This window comes from Seriola dumerili, unplaced genomic scaffold (genome assembly GCF_002260705.1).
Source record: "Seriola dumerili isolate Sdu_G_001 unplaced genomic scaffold, Sdu_1.0 BDQW01000044.1, whole genome shotgun sequence".
Taxonomy (NCBI): Eukaryota; Metazoa; Chordata; class Actinopteri; order Carangiformes; family Carangidae; genus Seriola; species Seriola dumerili.
Genome location: NW_019174299.1, coordinates 5,465,589 through 5,486,412, shown reverse-complemented (window position 1 = coordinate 5,486,412; position 20,824 = coordinate 5,465,589). Strand labels below are relative to the sequence as shown.

The window sequence follows — 20,824 nt, the reverse complement described above, 5'->3', positions numbered from 1 at the left end:
CTGGTTTTAAGGCTCAGTGTCTGAATACAGGCTGTGTGCATTTCTCTGTAGACTGAGGCTTTGATACTTTCACAGTATTAATATAGAACCTAGACCTGACTTATGATCAAACAACACATGAACATATAATTTTATATTATATGGGACCTTTAACTTCAGTATTCTCCTTGATACCTTAGTAGACTCCCTTAAAGTTGCAAATCCACACCAACTGTTCTGTGGCAGGGAGCAATTGAATCTTAGGAAGTTCCAAAGATTTAACAATTAACCTTCCACCTGAACATCAAACATCTACGAGCGGCGCAGGAGCATGAAAGCCAAAGGTTAAAGTGAAATCCATTTCACACGGAGCCCTGGAATACTACCACTGAAGCCTCAATCGATTGGGAAAGCAGAGGCAGAAGAGGAACAGAACTCGTGCTTGAGCGGCCGACCTTGCGAGTTTGTGGCATAAATAGTTGTGATGTGGTGAAGCTGGAGCAAACTGAGCATCATTTGAATACCAATTGGATCAGTCCTGAGCGGCAAAGAGTTGTACCCAATTCTCTCTGGTGAGCAGCTGGTGAGGACTGGGGGTTACTGAAGTGGGCCGCGCTTGAGTGAGTGGTGATAAAATAGCTTGCAACAATGCCGACCTTCATGCTTCTTAGAGAGAGCATCAAATATTTAGATGAGGCGCTGAGGCAATCAGCTGGTGGAGCATCTGACTCTGACTGTGTTGTTGCACCAGTATCGCTTTGCTTCAAACATGTCAATGCCGTGTCTTTGTGTGACGGCGATAGAAGGGGGCATGAGGCGGAGACAAAGACTGAAGGAAAGTTGTATGATGTGAGCTAAATGAATCAAGTGTCCTGAAAGTCTTGCATTAAAAAGCAGGCATTGAGAAAGCTTTCACAGCTCAGACTCTTGGAGGCCAGCCCTTGAAATCTTTGTTTATACAGTCATGTCAACAATTTAAATGGAGTCATAAGGACACTTTGAAAGGCCACTTGAAGCTCAGGCAGGCCAACACTGCACAGTAGAAGGATCTAGTTCTGTGTATTAGGCACAAAATGCACTGTGGCCATTTATGCTCATTCCAATATGAACCGGCTTGCAGCATAGTTGTGTGTGAGCGCAGCAATGTGAAAAGACAGGAATATGAATCAGTATTAATCATTATATGCAAATTATTTTTGCCTAATACTTATCAAAATGCACATTATGAATTAATTCTAAACATAAATCCTCTGAGTGAGTGTGTGCGTGTGTCTGTGTGTGTGTGTGTGCACGCGCGCAGGAAGTAGATTTGGAGAGAGAGGTAGACAGAAAGGGGGAGACAGTGACATCAGACCTTACGTATGAGGTTACACCTAGTGACGCAGTCATGATGAATACAACCGCATTTGTGAAGTATTGTCATCAATATTATATAAACCGGTGGAATAATACGGGAAGATGAAAACACAAAAAAAGACCAAATCACTGCTAAAAAAATATAAAATAAAATAAAATAAAATAAAATGACTCTCTCACTGATTCAGCCTACAGTCATTTTTCTCTCCGTGTAAACTGCTCTGCAAAGTTCATTGTTGAATCTGGGTGTCTTATCAGAGTATGAGGTGCAGGGCGGGTCATTAGAGGTGAGTGTAACAAAGCTTAGAGGTGTTGGTACTTGCCTTGGATGTCATGGGTTGGATGGACATGGTGCTTGGAGAGCGCTGGAGCTGCGAGTCGCTCTCCACCTCATTGTTCTCCTCAGTCATCATTGGTACCGTGGCGGAAAGAGTCGTTCGAGACACAAGCAGCAACAACTTTTAACTCCGCAAACTGTGTCCTGTGGGTAGGAGAGCTCCGGCTTCAGCCATACAAACGTGTGTGACAAAGTGTGACAGATCCACATCAACGGGATTTGTGCGCGCTGCGAGAAGGACGCCTTATGGCCATTTGCTCTCCACACACCAGCCGCAAGATTACGCGTTAATTAAGCGATTCATAAAACATAAACACACACCGGCTGGTTATAATTCACTCGTGCCACGCGAGGACAAGCGTTCAGGGGAGGGCTGAATCTCACGTATGGAGAGCCTGTTGTATCGTGCCTTGACGCGCATCGGAAAGCTCCAATGTGGCACAACCTCGTCCTCCAGTCGCAAAAAAAAAAAGAAAAAAAAAAGAAGGTTTGAATCGATGTGAAAATATCAACCGAATAACATCAGATCCAAATACACATCAGCTCGTGCTCTGGAAGGCACTGGCTGAGTGTAAATCCAAAGCAAACTGTGTCCTTCACCACTGCTCAGACTTAAATTTAAGCGCAATCCGAGGCACGCCTTCCGATGTGCGTCTGAGGCGCATGATTGGGGCAATTTTTACAACTCTGCCAGGATTCATTTAGACTGAACCAGGAATCACGGCCGTGGGCGGGGGCTTTTTTTTAAGCCCAAATGTAGAAGAACTCACAATTCACAGACATACAGCTGATTTTCTGTTTGAGATCCTGAGTGTTTGTAACAAAAAGCAGGATGTTCCCTCTTTCCCACATTCTGCACCCTTTTAATTCCACTGTGTATCACAGCCTATACTAGGTGACACTTATAAAAAGTAACTACAGCTACATAAGTGCTACTGGTTGTAACAGGTCATAATATGACTCCACATTTATTATAGGCTCACTTGCAGATACAAGTCTATATTTAGAAAATCTTGTATCTCTCTGGTGCATTGGCATAAAAAGACTTAAGATCAATGTAAAAACACCACAGACATAAAGTGCAGAGAAACACCATGAGGTAAAAAACCAAGTATGTTATTATTAACTATCAATGTCAGGGGACTGAAGAAGTGAAGAAGAAGAAGAAGAAGAAGTGGGTGGAGGATGTTGATGCAAAACTTTCTGCAGCTGATATGATGGAGCTGTGAGTCAGAGTCAGTCATCTTCTCCTTCAGCAGGAAAAAAAAAAATTGACCCTCATGGGACGAGCTGGACTACTTTCAGTTTGTCTCCGAGTTTTTTGAGAGAACAGTTCTACAGCCACACTTTTACCCTGCGATCCTTAATTCGTTGTCATTCTCCACGCGCCGAAGCACCCAACAGAGACACCGTAGCCGCCCTGAAGAGTTAGAGCTTCATCCGGTTTGGTGGGATTTGTTTGAAGCTGCTGGATTGGTATCTTACCTCTGATTTCCTGCTGTTGCCATCCTCCTGTGTTTTCTCTTGATCACCCCCTTTTTTTTTTTTTAGAAACACATGAATGAAGCAATAAGGTCGTGGTCACAACAGATTCTTGTGTTTACCTGATGAAGGAGAACAGGGACAGTTAAGGTCATAATGGTATATTAAAGTGAGTTCTGTGCTAATATGGCACCAATCACAGGGAAGAAAGACTTAAAATTGATTAATGTGTGTTTTTTTCTATCTGCACTGCAATATTTCACCAAAGCCTGACATCAAAGTTTGCTCTAAGCTGTCAGAGAGTCTGTGGGTGTGGGTGTGTTAGAGACAAGAGACAGAGGAAAGACAAAGGGAGAGAGAGCCTCTGTTATCACATTAATTATTGCTTCACTCAGAACCAGGGCACGGCAGATAGCAGAGTGACTAGTGAAAGGAACACTGAAACAAAAAAACAAAAAAAACAAAATCATCACAGAACAAAAGCCGTGAAGTCAAAAAAGTTCTTTTTTAGTGTATAGAAGGGGCTTTGCTGTCAAAAATAAACAGAAATGCAATGTCTTGTCTGGGGTGGTGCTGTGATCTGATCCGTCTGTTCAAACCCAGAACACACTGAACAGCAGAGAGTTGCTGAAGCAGTGGAACACACACACACATTTAAATTTCTCCCTCTGAGCCACCCACCTTTCATCCTCCATGTGATACCCCAGGTGCCAGAACCCGGCTGCTAAAAATGAACATTAAAACAGGACTGGAAACACATTGATCTCTCAGCGATTTGAAGACGGGGGGGGCGAGAGGAACGAAATGAGTCCCATGCGGCGGAAGACAGATCCCAGCCGTGACAGTGGTCGTCATGGTGCAGGACCAGAGCTGCTGCTCTTTCCACTGATATAAATTGATACTGATTGTTCATCTGTGCTTCCACCTCACACAAATACAGAGACTTGACTCTGCATGCAGGGTCCCATGGGCCCCAAAAGCCTGTCCAAAGAGTCTCATCTTCAACCACAGACACCCTTCTAGTAACGGCTGTTTGTACTAAAGTGACACTTTGTGCCAAGTATCTTTAGCGGTCAGCAAGGATGGGTTCACAGGTGTGTCAGTCTTTTCAGTGCATAATTCAAGGGAAAAGCTTTGGAACATGTTCACTTGAGGTGTCCAACCCTTGAAAGTGTGTTAGAAACTGATCTTGTATTGGCCTTTATGAATGGGAAGAATGATCACAGCAAACAAAAACCTGGTTCAATATTCATATTGGCACCTGACTACTTTTAAAACACATGTAGAAAATTGTGAAGCTGTATAAACTAATATTGAAAAACGGTGACGATAAGGAAAAGTGTAGGACTGTAGGAAAAGCAAAGCTTGTCCACTCGTGTGTTTTGAGGCCGCTTTCTTGACCAGGTCTCGCTTAATAAAAAAAAAAATAAAAAAAAGGAAAGAGGAAAAAAGAAAATGCAACATCTAATTCAACATTACAGCATTTTTTCCCACATGGTGTCTTTAAAGAATAACTACATTTACAAACAGGAGTAATAAAAAATAAAAAAAGCAGTAATGATAGGAATGACCATAAAAAAAATAATCTAAAAACTGTGTGAATAGAAACAGAACTGCTCACTCATTAAAGGCATAGATGTTTTTGTTTTCTCTTTGTTTCCACAGACAAACGGCTGCAGAAGAGCATCATCTGGGTGATTTAAAGCCAAATGTTTCCAATGTTGGACCAAAGGTGAAAACCTCTCATCGTTGAGCCCTGTTAACGTCAATTGTTCGGGAGGGTTGGCATGAAATTACAGACGTGGCAGTAAATGATTCTTATAAACTTTAGTTTTTCTGATATCCCTATAGCACAGTCCAGTCTGGAAACTGGTGGTTTACCCCCATTTTGCTATTAACCAAAGCAAATCAATTAGCCTCACCGAACAGCTGATTTGATCATGAGTCCTGCAACCAGCAGAGAGCAGAAATCAGAGCAGCAGAGGTGGAGGAGTCAGTGCAACTGGCTCATTGCTGCCATCTACTGTGGCAACAAGGTTGAAAATGAGAACAAGTTCAACACCAGAGAAAACTAGACAAGTCTTAATAATATAGGTATATATTTATTCATACGTACATATTCATTTATATCGGTTAATTGTAAAAAAAAAAAAAAGAAAAAAAAAAAAAAAAAAAAAAAAAAAGAAAGAAAGAAAAGAAAAAAGGAAAAGATTTACAGTAATTATATGAACTACAGTCATTGTCAAAATTGTTTTTGAAATTTCCCTGGTGTCAATCACCACTGTAGATTCACCTCTTGCCCTCTGTCCTAATCTTCAACCTTTCTCCAGTGTTTAGGACCAAACATGCATGAAACAGACTGGTCCATAGCGCTGCTGCGCCTCCTTTATGTAAACTGGTGGAAGGTGTGACAGAAGGACACAGAGGTGTTTGATAATGTGAGGAAAAATAAATCTGTTTTGCTTTATAGATCCTGTAGTGTTTTTTTTTTTTGTACCATGAAAAGGCTGATGACAGGTTTGTTTTTCTTGTTTGTTTTTTTGCACAAATAAAACCATCAGGAGCAGGTTGTGTATTATTACCTGTAATCCATTCAAAGTGTTTGCCTTGAAAGCATATGTTGTCTGCTGCACTGATGACTCAGCCTGCGCCACTTACGGTGCATGAACAGGGCAGGCAGGTGTTTCATCCAGGCTCAAAGTCTAAATCCTGTGACTTTTTCCTTTTTCCCTCCAGTTAATGATCTTAACCCCAAAGCACAGTGACAAGAGTACACTAGATACCTCCGCCACTACTCTTGGTTGTTCCCTAATCCTTCCATAAACCCCCATTCAAACAAAACAGATCAGACTGGATTACACTAGATTCATCTCAGCTTGTGTTATTCTGCCTGTCGTTAGCCGTCAAATCACAAACTGAACAGAATCATCATTCAGTGTTTTTGCCCTGTTGGCATGAATCTTAAAGCAGAACGGGGACGTTTGAGAGTGATCAACATTCGAGACTGGGTTAACCAATGTCTGTCTTGCTTGATGTTTTTTGGGCAGGGTGCATTAAGGGGGGGGGGGGTTCGGGAAAAGCAAGCCATAAAAAATTTAAAAGGAGAGGAAAGCACACTTATGGGAGAAAAACCTGTTTCTGCTAAAGCCATCCTGAGGACTTCTCCTTGATGGAAACATTCAAAAAAGTTCAACCTACATCATACAGACATGTCATCGTGAACTCCTCCTCCACTCACATTTAAAATGTCCAACTCACATTTAACATTGATTACAATTGCACTGGTGCCAACACTCCCTCCTGGACAAAGGCTATACTCTGGAAATTTAGTAACAATAAACTCTGAATAAAAACACAAACTCCCTCAGGTCCAAACTGAGGACTGGAAGAGGGCTCGAAACTCAACTTTGAGACACTGAACTCGTGACTTCAAAACACAAAGCAGGCGCAATCCAAACCACACCAAAACAGAGATGCAAAGAAAAGAGAACAGGTAGAGATCCAGAGGAAATCAGAAAGAAACGCAGTAAAAGACACATTTATAAAATGAATTGGGAAGAAAAGAGACACAGAATAAAGCAGGTGCAAGTGCAGGAGAAGATATTCCATAAGAAAAGGCTTCAGTACTTCATAGACCGGGGGCTGAAGTCCATTATAGCCCTCTGCTCTGACCAAAATCATTCCATCATATCTGTCAGCAGGCCAGAATTGTGCGCTCAAGCTTCAGTCGACTTCCTCTTGCAGTGCCTCCACCGGTCACAGGCGGACAGGGGACGTCACAGGTGGCAGGGTGTAACACGCTGTCACTCTGTCCCCTGCAAGGCCTCATGGGAGTTGAGGAGTTGCCGACGCCGGGCTCCGACGTCGGGCACATCCTCTCGCCGCTGCGTTGTGGTTCACCAGTTCCTCGTGGCCAGGAACCATCGCCGATGCGAAAACAAGAGCAACTAAATGAAATCAAACTAAATGAAAATAGACTTTGATTGTTTTCAGTTGGCTTTTTCTTTCCATTGTCCTGGTCTGAAAGCATGAGTTCATGTAGTGATGTCTTTTTTTTTTTCTTTTTTTTTCCGTCTGTCAAAAGAGTGTCTTTATAACTTTTCACAGGCCAGCATCAGTTCATCCGTCAAAACTCCAGATTTGACTACTGGCTCCTTTTTACTCTCCAAAAGCTCCAGCGCACGTCCTCACACATATCTGTGCTTCAACGAGCACGTGTGAGCTTCGCCGCGGTTCCCTCAGAAAGACCCATCGACGGCAACCTCTGCCCCGTCTCATATCGTCATCTGCCGTTCAGCGGGCTTCCACACTCGGACTCCCACAGTCCTCATATATGTACAGTTAGATTTTAAAAAACTAGAGGTGTTACATGCAACATTTGGCATCTTCTCGAGTCCCCACGTGTGAGTCTTAATAGCTGTCCATTTTTATAAAAATATTAAACTTTGTGTTCTTTTTTTCCTCTTCAGTATATTGAAGCTTCTGATTGTAACAGAGAGTCAGAGAGAGGTGAGGGTACAGGTGAAGCAAGCTCAGTGTATGCATTCAAGTGAAGACTTGTATTGGTGTGTGTTGTTAGTAAAATGCCAGTCTTAAATTTCGAGATGGTCGTCATTTTAAAGTGTCTCATCATTGCTTTTACTGTAAGTGCAAATAGCTGCAAGTATGCTTTTTTTCTTTTTTTTTTTTTTTTTTTAAATCACAAAACAGGCTTCCTGCTGCTTTGTGTGTGTGTGTGTGTGTGTGTGTGTGTGTGTGTGTGTGTGTGTGTGTGTGTGTGTGTGTGTGTTGGGGATGTAGCCAGTTTACAGTTTACTTGCTGCTCCTGTTTGAAATGAACAGCCTGCAGAACAAAACTAACACAGGTCTTAACTCAAGTGCAGTTCCTGTCTAGAGGTAGCGTTTAAGTGATCTTCAGCACAGAGGGAAGAGTGTGTGAGAGGTGAAGTGGGATCTTTCAGGACTATTTAATATCCAGCTGTCCCTGTAATTTGTCTCGTACATAAAGGACAATGGTTTCTGATGTGAAGATCTTGTCGTGTCATTTTTAACAATTCTTTTGCACTTCTTTTGTAAATCCTTTAACGGTGGTTATTCACGTTTGATTTTTACATAACCTTCTTTATAATACTGGTTTGTCCACTGAACACAGCCCAGAAATGTTCTGACATTCGTGTGTAAGTGAATCTGCATATCAGCTTGTGTAAAAGGCTGTGTGTGTGTGTGTGTGTGTGTGCGTGTGTGGTGGGGAGAGTTGGAAATGTTTTTTTGGAAAAGTTACCCAAGACCCTGTAAGCGTTGGCTCTCTCCCTCTCTCTGCAGCTCCAAAAAAAAAAAGGGGACACACCAGCGTGTACTCTGTGACAGGGGGCCGGGAGGGGGGACAGCAGGTCAGGGGTCAAGTGACGGGCTGCGGGGAGCGTGTACGAGGGACACGAGGACAGGGAAGGGGGTTGTTGTCTTTACATCATAGCAGGACGCAGCAGCGGCAAAACCTCTGACGGCTGCCCCCGACGGAGGGGGGCGGAGTGACGGGAGCGAAGTATGCATGCACTTTGATGTTAGGCAGATGGGTCTGTGGTGAAAAAGAAAGAAACACACATGTAAATGTGTTAATAGCTCATACAAACACTGCACTAGGTAGCTTGATACATCAGCAGTGGCTACAGTTTGCTACAATACTTTAGTTACTGGAAAATGTTAACATCCATGTGTCAGTAAAAACTGACACTTTAAATGTATTCCTCCTTAAAGGAATAGTTCAATATTTAGGGAAATAGGAGGCGATCGATACCGCTCTCAAGTCTGTACAGTAAACATGAAGCCTCTGTTAGCTTAGCACAAAGACTGGAAAATGAGGGAAACAGATAACCTGGTTCTGTCCATAGCAAAACAAAACCCAACTCCAAGGTCCACACCGCCCTAATGAAGAGAAGTGACTGCACCTGGCCAACAAATAGTCCAGCACATAACTCCCTGTGAAACCACAACGTGTTGTTTTTGCACTTTGGTTTTTGTATGGATTAAACGACAAAGTTCTGACGTGTTAATTAGTGAGCTTCCGAGGTGCTGGTAGCTTGCTTTTGTTACCCCTGCACAGAGCCAGGCAAACAGTATCCAGTCTTTATGCTAAACTAAGCTAAAACATGAACATGAGAGTGGTAATGGCAAGAGGCCTAGCTCCCAGAATGTCTAACTATTCCCTCAAGTTCAAATTCCCTTCAGTGAGCATCTACTTTCATCATTGTGCCATTCAAGAGCTTAAAAACCCAACGTATGGAATGGATGGATTCACTCAGACAACAACTCCTCAACTGTGATAAGTGGTGTAACAGGCCTCATCAGAGACAGTGTTTGTGTTAGTGCAGCATCTGTTCTCCAGGTGTGATTTCAGTAAACATTTACTAATCATCTATGATTAGTGAGAAACCATTTTTGCTGTAAAGGTCAACTCTACATAAAGAAGTAACACTGCTTTGCTGATTGAATGGCTGTCTAACTCCAAACCATCATTCAACACTAAACCAATTAAAATGTGTAGATCTGTGACACTGAATACAACTCTTCACCAAATAAATTTAAAATGGCATATGTTGAGTTCACAAAATGACAGCACATTCTGGATAAGTATCATACAGCCCTTTTCCACTGCATGGTACTGGCTCAACATGACTTGACTCTCTTTGTTCTGCATCTTGTAAATGGATAGAACCTGGTACCTGGTGCTTTTTATGGTATCACCTTCGCCGAGGTTCCAAGTGAGCTGAGGCGATATCAAAAGGTGACGTGAAAACACGACACACTATTGACTGGTCAGAGAGAATCATCACCACTACATCATCATTGTGCGAAATGGGGCCTTCTGAACAAACCCTCCATTTTTAAAAGACTGTAAACCGCTGACTGTAGGCCGTTACATTTCTGTTATTTATTGTTCTAGACTTTCAGTGTGACAACATGGAAAACCATATTGTCATACATGTTTTTTCTGTTTGGTATGTCTTTGATTTTCTTCCATTGTTCATGTGTGTGTTGTGTTGAACATAAAGTCACGATAGCTTTGTGAGGGGGCACTATCTGCAGTAGATAAAGAAGTACCTGGTATCAAAAGCAAGTGGAGTTGAGTCAAGTCTGTATCATGCGATGGAAAAACGCTAATAGCTTACTCACTGCTGTCAGCCCACACAACTCACCCTTAGTCTCTTGATACCAGCGCGGGTGATCTGCTGGCAGTCATAGAGCTCAATGCGATCCAGACTATGGCAGCTCTTCAGGTGCTCCAGTGAGGCGTCTGTGATCAGGGGGCAGTTGTCCAGCTCGATCACCTCCAGACGGTCGTGAGCGCAGGGGCCGCTGCCGAGGTGTCTGATGCCATCGTCAGTGATCAGCTCACAGTGTGACAGACTCTACAGGAACACGGTGATACCATCACAGGAGCTCTATTTACTCAACTGTCTCCTAAAACAAGCTGTGATTTGGTGCTCATAAACACTCCAGTGAAATATGCTTAAGTGGCAGGCGCACACTCACCAGGACTTGCAAACGAGGGCAGTGGATAGACAGCTGGATGAGCGTTCCATCTGTGATCTGATGCAAAGGTGAAAGGCAACAATTGTGGAAATTGCAGATGACATACAACAACCATTGAAACACTATTTATGTAGCTCAGATTGTTTATTTACCTGCACACATTCTTCTAAATCCATTTTCTCAAGCTCATGACAATTCTGCAGGAGAGAAACAGAGACATTGAACAGAGATAAACTGCACGATCTTCTGCTTATTGGTGTATATTTGTGCTTTTTGGGACAAATAATATTTGAAATATTTTGTGTTGGGAGCAAAAATTAACATCATCACACGTGTGTGTGTGTGTGTGTGTGTGTGTGTGTGTGTGTGTGTGTGTGTGTGTGTGTGTGTGTGTGTGTGTGTGTTTGAGACAGACACGACACTCACCCTTGCTAATGTAGTGAAACCCACATCCGTAAGCTGAGAGCAGCGAGCCACTTCTAATATTCTGAAAGGAGAACAAGAGGAGCAGAGAGTTGCTCAATGGCTGCATCACTTACAGTCTGTCACTCTCTGAGTTCCTGCACAGAGAGGGCAGATCGGGCTTGAAAGTAACTAGATCTACAGGAGTAAGGCTTGTGATATCTTCACTGCAGAGAGGCCCATTCATTCATGACATGACTGCAGGATTCAGCTTTAAATGAATATTAAAGGCTTTTTATGAATAACACTTGTTGACTATTAAATTTAAGTTTCATGTATTTAAGGAAAATCTGAAAAGCCAGTTATAACATCAGTTTACACTCAAGTGAAATAATTTCACATCCATGGTGGAGAGAGAGAGTGAGTGACTTGACTTCCACAGTTAGATAATAAGGCTGATATTCAAACTAAATGGCTTGGTTAATTATTTGCAGGGTCTAGAAAGTTCTCCATAGTTAAGTTCAGAGTGAGGAGTGTGTGTGTGTGTGTCACAGTTTACCTGAGGCGGGGGCAGTTCTGTCCCAGGGCATGAAGGATGGCGTCTGTGATGTTGGCACAGCCTGACACACACAGAGACTGCAGGCGGTGACAACCTCTGCAAATTGTGATGAGGCCCTCATCTGTGATCTGCTGCTCACAGAAAGACAGCGTGTGCGTTTGTACATAGCGGAGGATGTGAGAGACATACCAACTTTTCCTATGCTCACCGGTAGCTATGCATCAAGAGCAATCAACGTATGGATTTACATATATTCATGCGACACGTTAACACTCAGCTAGCGGGAGCGATTTCTGTCTCCCTGCATTGTTGTTTGAAGTATTGCTCAAGAAAACCAGGAGGAGATGGGACAAAGGAAGAAGAGGTTGAAAATGGGCTAGGCAAGAGAAAGGAGGATCAACTGGGAACACGAAGAGACGATGAGTTCCCGAGGTGAGATGAGAAAAGAGATGAAGGAAGAAGAGGAGAGCTTTCAGGTGTTGGTGAAGAAAGAAGGGGAATGTTAAGGACAGGTGCAGTCAGAGAAAAATATATGGACTGTCTGAGCAGGCTCAGTGTCAGTGGATCTTTGGCAGTATGAGCTGGATGGGGCCATCAGCTTCTCACAATGAGCTTTGAGCTGAAGAGCACAGTGTGTACTTGGCGATCAGCCCATTCCCTGGAAACTACTAAGCTGAGTTCTGTTTATCTTTAGAGGTTTAATAAAGTTTTTTACAGAGGTGCATTTCAACATAATAAAATGTGGATACAGTGAAACAATTGCATCTTTCCTGATTAATGCGATTCATCTTCTCACCATGTTAACTGTACTTACTGAACATGTCTGTAAGTTGAGTGTGACCAGCTCTGGACAGTTAGCCCCGATGTGCTTCAGAGCCTCATCTTCTAACTGTGAGGAAAGACAACAGGCATCTGAAATTAGAGCTGAACAATATCCAAAAAAAAAAAAAAAAAAAAAAAAAAAAATCATATTGCAATTGTTTTGGCAGATCTTGTGATATGAGTCACAATTTCAGTTGGAAGTGTCACTTTCACATTTTTATTTTTACTGAAAATAAAAAAAAAAAGATGATAATGTGATTTTGGGCTTGTACCAAACAAGCATGTTCCTTTACGTCTGCAGAATATGATTGGTAGGCCGGGGGCATCTGGTCTGTTGTGACATATTTTACCTTTAGCAAAAAATTGCAGATCCTGCGATTTGGACATTGCACTTGGCCATATTGCAATTTCGATTATATTTTGATTAATTGTGCAGCAATATCTTAAATGAAACTACACTTGTATACCAAGATCATCCCACCAAACTCCTCTATTGTCACTTCCTCGAAAGTGTTGTTGTGATGCAATTCACCGCAAACTACAGCCATTAGAAGATGAGTAAAAAACCTCTGGCAGCCGAGCGTCTGCTGTATGTTGTGATTAGTTTTGTCCTTTAAATTAATGATCTGTGATATCTTCAGAAAAATACATGGCTGTCTCCTCACACTGTTCTGTTGAACTGACAGGATGGCGCTGCATGAAGGCTTTTACATTTGTTGTAAACAGCACCTGCCACGTCTTTCCTCAGAAACATCCTCTGCTGCACAGGAAGTGATGCATTTTATGACTGTTGTGGCAGCAACTACGCTCTATTTGGAAAATAAGAGGAACTCAAAAGTTAGACTTATAAGTGGTGGCTGCTATGGCGAAACATACGAGAAAACAGTCAGTCAACCTATTGTGTAAAAGTTCAACTGTTGAGCAGTTAGAATAATGTTGTATCAATCAGGTTGCTTTTAAATTCATCCAATTAAGTTTCATACTGACTGAAACATCATCAGCTCTGGTTTGCATCTCTAACCGTACCTGTGTGCAGCCCTTGAGGAAAAGGCCCTTGAGTCCAGGGCAGGAGCGCACCAGGGCCTGGATGCCATCCTTGGTGACCTGATCACACCAGGAGATGTTGAGCTGCTCCAGCAGGGGACAGCCCTCACTGCAGGAGGGGAAAGAAGAAAGGGTCAGGTGGGAAGTTAAAGCACATCATTTGTGCATGTATCAACAGTGTGAAAGACATCAAATGCTCTCTGCAGCAAGGTTATTATCATTAACTAACACTAACAAAATAATGAAAAATACACGTGAAAAAACATTTTCATTAACCAAAATGAAATAAAAACCATAACTAACTGAAACTGCATTGTGTGTTTACAAAACTAACTAAAATAACCTAAAATTATAGAGAAAATGTCTTTTTGTCTTTGTTGACTTTGGTATTTTGTGTGGATATGAAATCTATCTTCCAGTTTTTTTACCTGTGCCAGATGGAGCAGTATCTTACAGCTGCCTGGCTCTCAGTGTACGACCAGTACATGTGCCAAACAAGTGTCCAAAACGATGATGTCAAGTTTTTTCATTGTTTATCAACTACAATGATGTGTCGCAGAGCTGCAGCACCTACGACTAGTGCAGGGCAGTTCAATTGGTTGTTTTTGAGTTTTTCATGTTTTTTTCCCTCAGTGACTCGAGCTGCGTCTCTCCTCACATGCAGAATTACACACATTTTGCACTTAAAGCTGCATCTTGTGTCGACTGTTTACACATCTCTGCCCATATCTACATTTTATGTTCTGCTGCTGCTGCTGCTGCTGCTGCTGTTGTTGTTGTTGTTGTTGTTGTGTCCAGTTTGGTTTTTTCTGGTTAATGATAAACACATTGACAAACACGCATCTTTTATAGTTGCTTTTGTGCATGGTTGTCCTAAGTGAATACATTTTTAAAAATGGTTTTTCATGTTTTGTTGAGTTTTATTACACTATACTTTTTCTGCCCTTTTTGAATCTCGCCCGTAACAAAATCTCACATATCATAAAAAAAAACTAAAAAAAAACAAAAAACTAAACAATCAATTCTGCTTTAAACACACAAACCAAACTATTATAACCTTGCTCTGCACCTACATCCCATTTGTCTGGTGGTGTGGCAATACTGGTGCACCGTAATATACTGTAAAGTCAAGGAAAATATAGATCACAATGTTGACCCTACACACCTGAGAGCTTTAAGTGACAGGTTGGTGATTGAGGTACAGGAAGCAAGGTCCAGGTGCTTCAGCTTTGGACAGAACTTACTGAGGCTATTACACGTGCTGCGGAGGAGAAAGACAATGAGCGTTTTGAAGGAGAAATGACATCATGATTCATTAGCACATGAACTATACACACACCTGTCAGTGATCTTGGTGCAGCCGTTCAGACTAAGCAGCTCAATGTTCCTGCAGTTCTGTGAGAAAGTCCTACAGAAAAAAAAAACAAATAAGCATTTATGTGATGACAGTCAAACTGAACTTGCCTGTCTCTCTCTCTTCCCAGGGTTTGGACCAGAACTAGAATTTCTGTCAGGTTAAGTCTTCGCCAAGCTCACCTCAGGGCGCTGTCGCCCACACCAAGGCACCCCCGCAGGCTTAGCTTCCTAAGAAAACCCCCACATCGCTTTGAGATGTTCTCAACCACCCGACCCTGCAACAAAAACAATCCACTCAAACTGCTTTATTTGGCTCTGCAGCTCGACTGAAGCGTGAAGGGAAAAATACACAGCAAAGACTGAAGTTACAGGTAAAAAGTAAGGTCAATGGATGGTTGCATCAGACTTGCTCACCTCTATGTCCCTCTGGAAGTCGAAGAGGTCAATTCGTTGCCAGTTGCTGCCGTCCAGGGCCAGAACATTCCAGGACTGAGAGCAGGGAGGGAGAAACAGACATTTAGGGTCAAGTTTTTTTTCCTTCAAAAAAGGAACCACAGACACGCACAAAGAACGCACACTAAAAACACAGACCAACACATACAGTCGCGCACACTTGCATCCACACACACCTTGTGAACACAGACTCACCCGTGAGACCTGGGCACAGCGACAGAGTGTCACCACATCCAGAAAGGAGAAGATTCTGGAAGACAGACAGGGACGGTTTTAGAGACCCTGATCCCCGCTGCCAGAAGCTTCCTCTTTACACCAGACTCTGCCCTCGACTCAACCCTGCGTCTGCTTCCACTCACAGCACAGGGTTGTGAGTAAATCAGCCAATATTGTCTTTGACTGTCAACAGGATAGATGTGTTTACCCTCTATGCTGGATAGACGTGTTTACTCAAAGTGGGGTCCTGGCAAGGAAGACACGCAATCGGCTTCTAATGAACAGAGCTAGAAACTTAGAACAGGATCCTACATTGCAGCAAAAACCGTATTAGGGTTGAAGCTGGGGTGAAGTGAGTCCCAGTGAAGCTTGCCAGCCTCACAAATCAGAGCACTGCACCTGGCCAAGCGGCACGGAGTCAGCAGCCGCAACACAGGCAGCTTGGCTGGCAAGGCCGAGGCTTGAGTTATGGCCTTCATTTTCTGTTTGCTCAGGAACTCTTGAGTTTTTTTGTTGTTGTCTGAAATCAATTTCAATGTTGAATAGCCTCAAGCTTCATCTTTTATTACATTAGCATTGAGGGAGCAGGGAGGGGTGGGGAAGGAGAGGAAATTTGCATCCCAGTGGTTAGTTTAGTTGCAGTAATTGCTAAAGGGCAAGTGGGTGTACAACATATAAACATACAGCATATGTGTGTGTGCGTCTGTGTTTGAGGGCTGGACAGGGAGGAGGCCAATTGTGCCTTTTCGTATGATCTGATGTGCTGATCAGTAGCAAAGTCGAGGAGGTGAGTGTGAAGTAAGCGACATGCCATTTTCATTTGCAAAAAAAAAAAAGCCCTGCAGAGAGTCTGATTGAGGTGTTTCAAAATGTCACTCACCGTAGCAACAGCTCCTTGGGCAGCTTCTTATTGATGACCGCCTCATCACTGTTTGTGAACATCTGAAAGGGTGCAGAGGATAATATTAGTGCTGGCAGCCTGTTTCAACATGGCAGGGGCCCCGCCATCCACTCACCTCACTCAAGGACGGCCCCAACACATAACCAAGGATAAATGATAGTAATCTCATCAGCCAAGATAGATTCAATGTCAAGTCTTGGAAAACACTGAAGGTGACAGAAGATAAAGCGGCAGCACAGGAGATGGGATTTTGTGTCTTCTAAGCAGAAAACAGCAGGATGGGACTTTGGGCTGCCGACTAGAGAGCTGTAGTGGCCTCTGCTTTCTAGTTATCTTTCTTGCATGCATATTCTGTCCTCCCTTCCTGTGTTGGTCATAATGTTGAGTTTGCATCAGTGTCCACATCAGTGTGTGCTGAGAATGTACACTAGAATCAGTTACAGTTTATCTTTTGTGGCTCTCAGACAAATTGCTCCAGTTTCTGCTTAACAGCTAATGGATGTCCACGTAAATGATTGCATGCTGTCTGAGCACAAATACCAGCCTAGAATCCACAGAAAAGGCTGCAGTACACAAAAGAGACAATAAAGTAGCATTTATTAAATGCTACTTCCTTACACACACACCATGTGCAGGGTTCCCATAATATGTGGTAAATCATAGTCTGCTAGATTGTTAAATGCAAGATGTTGAAACAATGACGTTTGGGAGCATCCACTCGGGGACAACAAGGCGAATGAAGCAACATCTGGCCCAATCCATTTTCCTCCATAGATTTACAAAGATAAATCTAAACCAGGGACAGGGTAATTGAGGGGTGGGGGCCTTGGTGTGTAAATAAAAAGTGCAGGAAGGCATGTTATTTACAAGAGGCAAACATCTGTGACAAGATCAACAAGGAATTTGCAAGTCTTCCTTATTTGCACTTCCCCTACAGGTACAAATGTGAAGCCCCCATGATCCAAGAATAAATTAAAGGTTTATTTGTGTTTAAACAAAAGAAATAATTAGTAGATCCTGACGGAGTGTACTGTGTGCCATTTTGATTATGGGCGTCTATCTGAAAAGCACATTCACAATAGCTCCAGATTTTGAGAGACTTACACACTTAAGTAAACCTATTCATCAGCCTCACAAAAACAAACTGACAGGTCTGCCTGTTGAAATTAATGACTGGATCTCTATAAATCCAGTCGGCTGCAGGTCAAAGCCTCTCTATGTCTCTCTGATAAACATACAAACTCCACATACACGCACAGCTGTCTATGTAGGGGCTGCCTGCCAGCACAGACGTGTAAAATTTTGAGGGAGTAAGAAGGGACAGACATTTCCCGTTTGGATTTGGGGCAAATTGACTCTGACAGCTCGCCTTCCACAGCGCTACTCTCTGGCCAAATAATCCAGGGCCATTTCCAAAGAACCAGATGCTCATGGTCAACGGGCATACCCTGTCCCCTTTTGTAATCTAACATAAAATGAAACTGATGCTGCATGAATGTGATGCATTATGTTTTCTCCACTGGTCAGCTATAGTCAGTGACGCAGGCCTGGCAGGAGGTAAAAAGCTGGCTGAGCTGTAACCTCCAGCTAGAGATCATTGTAAAAGGAAACCAAAAGTGATAATATTTTTAGAAAACATTTGTTGTTTCCTGAAAAGACCCCGTCCTCAGATTAAATTTAGTTTTACACTCATAACTGTGGTAAACACCATAGATGTCGTTAAGGACCAACAGATATAGGAAATACCCAAGAGACAAGCTGCCTGCAATAAACAGACTGTTTTGTTGCCAACAGTTTAAACTTCTTCAACATTTCTTTCATCAATACACACAATTATACACAATGTAGTGGTAACGTGGCAAATCACGATGTTGTCATTATTTACGTATTCCTTTTAATTGGAGAAATTACACTTTTAAGCATTAATGCCTGTTTACTTTTCAGGCTGCTGTAGTGTTTTGTTCAGGGCTGGTGTACAACCGATCAGTGTCTACTGCTGTGCAGTGAAGCCACACAGAATATAAGAGAAAACATCCGACCATGCCTTTCAAATTAAAACTCTCATACAGACCAACACCAATGATGTCTTGACAACTGGGTGTTTGTGATAGCATACAGTAACAGCTATATCTTTGGTATCAGGCTTCTTGCAATCAGACCTCTGATCTTTTTTTATTTTTTTAAAGTGGATTGTAGTGTATTAACAACTGAAATAACTCAGCGTTGTATTTTTTTTTATCCTTTCTATCATACTAAGTTTAATGGATAGATGGATTGTATTTATTTTCACTAAAATAACTGAAACTCTGGCTAATCAAATTAGTCACAGTAAGAAACATGCTACTTGTTAACATTTGATTGAAATCTTCAAAAATTCAGAGATCAGTTTACAATGAAGGCTTCTCATAGACTAACAGTATAAATACACCACAGCCTAAACCAAAATGAATCACATTCATCATAAAGTTAAATATACTGACTGCATGAATGTTTCATACAAATAGCTACTTAAAATAACAACTTCGTCAGATTCTAATGGTTATACTCACTGACTATAGGCCTTATGCTCAGTTCCAAACTGAAATTTTTTACATAGTGTATTTATGTCTTTTAAAACATTGTGTTGTGAAGAGGATTGTAGCTTTGTAAATGTGTATAAAATGTAAAAAATATACATAGTGAAACCCCCTTTCACATAAACCCATACTAGGCAACTTGAAAGGATTACTGATACTCATTCACTTTTAATTTGAAGACAACGTCGCGCCACTTCCGGTATTCTCCTCTCCTAAATCCGGTTACATTGACAAGGCAGCTCTACCGCAGCTGTCGGGCCAGAAGGTAAACGGCCTGAATCTTCTGAGTCGTCAGCTGTTGCACCGTTAAAAATAAATAAAACCACACGCAAATCCCACGCTAGCTAGGGATTAAACAACACCAAGTACGAAGGCTACAATGTCCAATGTCACCGGCCGCATACAAAGCATTTATGTACGAGTTCTGACCAAAAAACTCTGTTACGCTTGCGTGGCTGCGACACAAAGTTAATGGTAAAATCTTCAGAACAACAACACCGTAACTTGTCTGTGTGTGTGTGTGTGTGTGTGTGTGTGTGTCAGAGAGAGAGAGAGAGAGAGAGATAGGGAGGGTGTGTGTGTGTGTACAGGTGGTACTTCTACTAAAAGTGTGGGTTGCGCTGTGTTTTACATTGTAGCAGCCTGGGCCTGTTTGTTGATAGTTCGGTGCTAACACGGGGTGCATGTAGCTTTCACAACCCGAGGCCCCCACATCCGCAGCGGCCATGGATAAGCACAACACTCCGGCTTGCCAGACAACCCAGCAAAAGTGGCATAAAAATCACACCCCGGCAGGTATGAGGACAGTTATGAAAACAGCCTCTTTACAAAGTGAAGTCAACAAATTCCCTTTTCGGATAATATGTTAATGTGAGCCAGAGCTGCCCTCGGCGTGCTCCATGTAGCCTCATTGTCTTTGTTTTGACGGCGCATAGGGAAACGAGGACAACATTTTAGGGACCTTTAAAAAGGACTCCTCCATTTACTGATGAACAGCACGGCAGGAGTCAAAAATACCGAGCTGTGTCCTCCACAAAATGACATGCCAGGCCTCGGCTATATGTTGTTAGAACAAAACAACAGCGTTTGACCTAATCCCAAACATTGACTGCGGAAGCTGCATCAGTAGCCTCACCATAAGCGCAGTTTTGCAATAAATACAGCGACAGTCATCACGTAGGCCCCATACCCTAACTTTTATTACAGCTACCTGAATGTGTGTCAGTGACTGTCAGTTAATATTCATAGCAAACTCACCTCAAACCGGCTCCGCGAAACACCATTTACCTCCTTCCCCATGTCGGACGTTGGTTACCGACTCAATGTATTCGGTGTAGGCGCAGTAAAATGCAGATACGGGCCCTCTTCCTGCCGTTTCCCCTCCACGTCTATCATGCTACCGTCCTCTCGGTAGCTCCTGGAGTGCGGTGTCGTTGTTTTTCGACCTGTAACACAAACGGCAAGACCTCTAGTTTCTGATAAAATATGGGCTATACAGACAGCAACCAGCCAATGAGCCAGTTCTCTTATCTGCTCGGTTCGTCCTCACCTCCTCCTCCCTCCTATACAGCTTTCCATCCATCCACACAATAGCCCGGCAGGAATAGGATCTGGCAGCCTAAAATGGAGCTCGTACTACGCCTACATCACTTAGAAATAATAAATATAATAATGCTAAGGCATAGGCTATTGCCCCAACACACAAAGGACACTGTCTTACTTACTTGTTGGCTCGTTCTTAAAAAAAAAAAAAAAAGCTCACAATGTGATCTGGGTACAAACTCAGCAAAGGTAAATATGTAAGTTGGGTT

General features: G+C 42.6%; 1 protein-coding gene across 1 annotated transcript; it reads right to left on the bottom strand.

Moving 5' to 3' along the window:
- Positions 1–8,509: 8,509 nt before the first annotated feature.
- fbxl20 (F-box and leucine rich repeat protein 20) lies at positions 8,510–20,575 on the bottom strand. Its single transcript, XM_022739620.1, has 15 exons — positions 20,271–20,575; positions 16,417–16,478; positions 15,516–15,570; positions 15,282–15,356; positions 15,048–15,142; positions 14,851–14,919; positions 14,677–14,772; positions 13,494–13,620; positions 12,460–12,534; positions 11,646–11,776; positions 11,111–11,171; positions 10,837–10,881; positions 10,685–10,741; positions 10,348–10,560; positions 8,510–8,729 (listed from the first exon to the last, which is right to left on the bottom strand). The coding sequence occupies exons 1-15, from the start codon at positions 20,310–20,312 to the stop codon at positions 8,622–8,624; spliced, it is 1,311 nt and encodes a 436-aa protein (XP_022595341.1). The 5' UTR covers positions 20,313–20,575; the 3' UTR covers positions 8,510–8,621.
- Between the last annotated feature and the right edge of the window lie 249 nt (positions 20,576–20,824).

Coding starts and splice junctions, on each gene's coding strand:
- fbxl20 (XM_022739620.1), bottom strand. CDS start 20,312: ATGGGGAAGGAGGTAAATGGTGTTTCGCGGAGCCGGTTTGAG. Junction 15,143..15,281: donor ACTTCCAGAGGGACATAGAG/GTGAGCAAGTCT, acceptor TTTTTGTTGCAG/GGTCGGGTGGTTGAGAACAT. Junction 14,773..14,850: donor TGCACCAAGATCACTGACAG/GTGTGTGTATAG, acceptor TCTCCTCCGCAG/CACGTGTAATAGCCTCAGTA.